We start from the raw sequence: 5,527 nt of genomic DNA on the forward strand, positions 1-5,527 counted from the left end.
CTTCTCTGGTCCCAGTACTGGGAATTTTACCTAAGCACCATGGATCTCTTAAAAAATATGTATCCTATACAGCTATCACTAGAATAAATGCTTTAAGAGGGCAAAGACATCATCCATTTAGTTTACTTCTGTGCCTCCAGAATGAAGAATCATGTCTGGCATGTAACAAGTGCTAAGAACTAGTTACCAGATGTTTAAGTACTGTTGGTTTAGAAGATGGAGGTCTGTCTCCATTAGATAGTAAGCTCTTTCAAGGGCAGGGCTTTGCTTCTTTGTTACATGAGTTCCTGGCACTTAAAGCAACTTCTGACATAAGGAAGATGCTCAAAAAGTATCTCCTGACAAAACACTTGTGCATTTCAGACATTACCAACTACATTTTGTGAATAACTATGTTTCTGTCAATGTGCTAGCTGATAGACAGCTTAGAACCAGTTTTTTAATTCAATATAAGAAGCTGAAAGTATACATTCTGTGTACTAACCTCCCTCCTGGATATTTTTAAGGTTTCTGAACTCGTACACGGTCCTATAAACCAGAGGGACCTTTAGAAGCTTTGTTGGTTGAGTCTGGTGAAACTCAAATAAATTAACACCCAGAGTACTTAGTTTTGGGGGTAGAGGGTCTTTAACTTTTACAAAGTAAGTGTCATTCATACTGTCCCAGTTTATTTATCTTTTTTGAAGTTAGGTATGCAGCCCAAAGAGCATGAGGGTCTATAAAGAGTTGATGCTTGCCAGTTCCTAATGAACCCTCCCTCACACATGTAGACTTCAGTAACTCATCAAAAGAAACATGTCTTTAATAGGATTTTAAAATAAAATCTGGTTGTCTGTATCCTCACAATTTATTCAATCTGATTATTTCTCACATCTACTATTGCTGTACTTCCAGAGTCTCTCATCTTTTATTTGGACTAATGAAGTAGTCCAAGTGCATTTCCTGCCACTCTGTAACTTATTCTCAACAAAGCAACCAGAATAAACTTAAATGTTAACCCAGGGCACATCATTCCTCTGCTCAAAACCCTTCAATAGGGGCCTTCCCTCACGGTCCAGGTGTTAAGACTCTGTGCTCCCAATGCCGGGGGCACAGGTTTTAATCTCTAGTCAGGGAACTAAGATCCCACACGCCCAGCGGACTGGCCAAAAACAAAACAAAACAAAACAACCCAACCAACCCAAATGGAAAACAAACCCTCCAATGGATACCCATCGCACGTAAAAGTTAATGTCTTTACAATGATCTATAAAATCCTCACAGGCTGCTTGTTGCCTCTCTGGCCTCACCTCCTATGACTCCCCTGCCTCTGCTGTTCCAGTAATCCTCGTCTCCTCCATATTGTTCCTGCCTTGGGATATTTGCATCTGTTGTTTCTTTCTGCTTAAAGCACACTTCCCCCAAGGCAGTAGGGGGAGGGATAAACATGGAATTTGGGATTAACAGACTACTAAATATATATATATAAAGGACCTACTATATAGCACAGGAAACTATATCCAGTAGCTTGTAATAACCTATGATGGAAAAGAATCTGAAAAAATATATGTATATAACTCAATCACTTTGCTATACATCTGAAAACACTGAAAAGCAGCTATACCTTAATTAAAAAGCAAACATTAAAAAAATATATATTTGGCCACATAACCAAAATATATTTTTCACATAAAACAAAATTTTAAATAAGATATGATGGAGGTGTTAGCTAACCTAAGGCTATGGTGGTAACCATATTGCAAGATACGAGTGTATCAAACCAATACTTTGTACACCTTAAACTTACAGTTATGTTGACTACATCTCAATAAAGCCGAAGAAAATAAAAAAATACAATTCAAAATGAAAAACAAAACACACAAAAATCCCACCCAAAAATCCAACACACTTCCTCCATAGATCACTATGTCACTCTTTTCAGAGCTTTGTTTAAAAGGTCTCCTTCTCAGGGAAGCCTTCTCTGACTATCCTACATAAAACTGAACTCCATTGACCGCACCCCCGCCCTTTATCCCTAATTCCTGCTTTCTCTCAATAGCATTTATTATTATAACATACCATATATTTTCCCATGTCTTCCTTCCACACTCCTCACCTCCCTTTTAGTACAGACTCCAAGAAGGCTGGCATTTTGCCTGTTTTATTTGCTGCTATATCCCTAGTAGCTAAGTTACATATGACAGTAATACTGATTAGAGCTCAAGTTTAAAAAGTTACCTTATGAAGGTCAAGATTAGACTGACATAAGAGGATGGAAAACTGACATTTTCTACAAATTTCACTGACTTGCACAAAAAGAAGCCCAAAGCACAGTCAATGTCATTGATTAAATGCTCTTAAAATGAAAAGCTAGGACTTTATAATTGGTCTTTATTCTTGGTGTATAATGTTAAAGTTCTTACCATAACCACACCTTGTGAATTTCGTACTGACTTAACAACTTCACTAAAAAAACACTTGCCTTCTAGGTATGCAAGAAAGGAAGCCAATGTCGTATTTACTTAAATCCTGTAAACCACATTTTTAAAATGGACTAAAATACATACCTCTTAGGTGAAATTAAATTCTGAAATTATAGAAAAAGTAATTTTACTTTTGAGAATAATGTTGACATTGTGTAGACAAAACCGAACAAATTCAGATCTAACCAAAAACACAGTTTAATAAAAATTTCCTCAATATTAATGTGCTATAGAGACAATAAACATTTGATTTCCGGGATAAATTCTGCCAACATAAATTAATTCATTTCTGCTTTAAAAATTAAGATCAAATCTCTTACAATTAAAAAGATACTTACTTGCTGTGACAGTGCAATAGTAAATCAATAATGAATGTCTGCCAAGCCTTTTCTTTACTAAGAGTATCTAAGGCTGTTGGAATCAAGGCAAAACATAATGTCATCACTTCCATTGCTTCACAGCAAACCTGTTCATCCTCCAAATCTGGCTCATTGCCTGCATTGGTCTGTAAAATTATAGTCAGGGACAAATTACCTAGAGATGCATTTAAGAAAAATCTCAAACAAGTTCAAGTTAATGCTTAATACATACCTACTCACTTAAACCACCTGGCCTCAGCCTCTTTACCTACAACTCCTAAGGCCCTTTTGGAATAGTACAGAAATGGCTATAAATAAGAGGATGAAGTCTAATTCTATTCTTCTGCTACATCCCGAGGAGGGCCGCAGGAGTACACTGAGCATACTACCTGCTTCTTTGCCCCTCAGGCTCCTGGAGACCTTCTGCGTTGTGTACTTCTGCACCAACAACTGTTCCTCAAGAATCATTCTGGCACTGCAACCAGACCACTCAACTGACTAGTTCCATCATGCAGCCTGCCTAAAGTGCTATTTTATTCAAAAGTAGTGGTCTCAGACCACTGTTCAGGAAGGATTCAAAGGTTTTCTAAACTAAAATATGCTTCAGTAGGTAGCTAATAAATTCTAACCTGAATTTATCAATAAGCAGTATTTCTAATACATGCTGGCAGAAGAATAGGCATTCAAATATTTGCTAAATGAATAAACACCACCACACCAGACATACTATAGGACGTCAAAACATATCCCAGGCAAATCAGGTTATGTTGACCATAAAAGGGAAGCTCCTACAATTTAATTTCCCCTTCTATATATGTGGCAGTGGTTATCAAGGCCAGGTATATATAACAGAAAGTCAGAGTCAGTCTCTCTTCTTTAAATAACTTGATTAATCTAATGGGAGATCAAGGATGATACCTAACTGGCTGATATTCTTGACTGCTTTAAAAGAATCAAAAATACTTAATGCCATGGTATCCCAACTGACAGTCACCTAAACTAAAATTTACACAAGACATAAAGATAATGAAAGAAGAATAAAGAGAATAGGAGAAAGCAAATTCAGTATGAAACAATCATATCTGACCATAGTGAGAAGTACAAAAAGATAGTTTAAGAAAAAGCCTTGTGGCACAAATTCGAAGTACTTTATTTTCAAAGTAAAATTTTACTATATCCTCACCTTAACTATAGCTATCAGTTTATTTTCAACCATTAAAATGCAACTGGTTTTACTTTTAAAGATGGCAGATATAATAATTCAACCTCATGTACAATTAAACAGCATTTACTTTAAAGTATTACATTTCTGTGGTAATTCTTACCTTCTCATAAATTTTAGTGATTTCTTCATTTGGGCTAAATACTAGCTGTAATGCCCCACATCCTGATGCCCAGATGATTTTTTGGATAGCTCTAATTACACAAATATCAGGCATATATCTTGAAGCCTGCAAGACAATGAGTAATTAGAACAGTTGATAAAGCACTGGAACGAAATAATCCCTAGAAAAGCAAAAATGCTTCTCTGTAGAGGAAACAGAAATGGCTATGAAGCAGCACCACTGACTTTAGGTTCCCACATTGCCTTTGTCCCATTATTTCGTTTAACAGCAATACCATGAAGTCTGCTATTATTACCTGGCTCTACACTACTTCCAGAAGAATCTGAAAAAGACTACAGACGTGACCTAACCATTCCACTCCTAGTTTTTCACCCAGGAGAAATAAAAACTTAGGTCCACGCAATCACTTGTACAGAATGTTCACAGGAGCTTTATTCAGAGCTAAGAAAGAGACACAATCCAAATGTCCTTCGCCAAGTATGTGGATAAACACCATGTGGAATATTCATAATGGGATATAATACTCAGCAATAAAAAGGAACGGACTAATGATCCACACCACTCAGATAATGCTCAAAGCCATTACTCTGAGTGAAAGAAGCTAGACATAAAAGAACACAAACTGTAAGATTCCACTTGTGTAAAATTCTAGAAAGTGCAAACTACTATACAGTAAGAAAAGATCAGTGGTTATCTGAGGCCAGAGGAAGAAGTGACTGCAAAGGGGCATATAGAGAGAGGGACAGAGATGTTTTGTGTCTTGACTACAGTGGAGGTGAGACACAAACATGTATTTGTTAGATTGTACTTTAAAAGGGTGCTGCTATTCATTGTATATCATGAATTATGTGTGTTCAGTTGCTCAGTTGTGGCCAACTCTTTGGGACCCCATGGACTGTAGCCAACCAGGCTCCTCTATCCGTGGGATTTCCCAGACAAGAACACTGGAGTGGGTTGCCATTTCCTCCTCCAGGGGATCTTCCCAGCCTCGGGATCAAACCCACATCTCTTACATCTCTTGCATTTGCAGGTGGATTTCTTTATTATTATTTTTTTACCACTGAGCCACCTGGGAAGCCCCTTATTGTACATAAAGGCGATTAAAACCAAAAAGTACCAATATTAACATTAGACACAATTCATGTTAAGGGAACTTTATCTAGACTAACTTGGTGATTTGAGTGGGTGGGTCTAGGAAAAGGAAGCCCCAAAATGTGATAAGGGTTATTTCTACATTAACAGAGGGTCAAAAATGAAAGAAATGAACCTTCCGGAATTTGAGAGCCTTACAAGTTTAACACTAACCTCATCAGATATTTGCTGAGCAAGACGAATTGACACATTTCTAAGCATGCATTCA

General features: G+C 37.1%; 1 protein-coding gene across 1 annotated transcript in view; it reads right to left on the reverse strand.

The window, feature by feature from the left end:
* LOC104990943 (probable ubiquitin carboxyl-terminal hydrolase FAF-X) overlaps positions 1-5,527 on the reverse strand; it is a 34,819-nt gene that overhangs the window by 25,461 nt on the left and 3,831 nt on the right. The window contains exons 3-5 of the mRNA XM_010843282.1: positions 5,473-5,527; positions 4,147-4,272; positions 2,801-2,967 (exon numbers count right to left, since the gene is read on the reverse strand). The exon at positions 5,473-5,527 is cut by the window's right edge and continues 8 nt beyond it. Coding sequence (XP_010841584.1) covers positions 2,801-2,967; positions 4,147-4,272; positions 5,473-5,527 — 348 coding nt within the window. The remainder of the gene's footprint in view (positions 1-2,800; positions 2,968-4,146; positions 4,273-5,472) is intronic.

This window comes from Bison bison, unplaced genomic scaffold (assembly GCF_000754665.1).
Source record: "Bison bison bison isolate TAMUID 2011002044 unplaced genomic scaffold, Bison_UMD1.0 scf7180017847432, whole genome shotgun sequence".
Classification (NCBI taxonomy): Eukaryota; Metazoa; Chordata; class Mammalia; order Artiodactyla; family Bovidae; genus Bison; species Bison bison.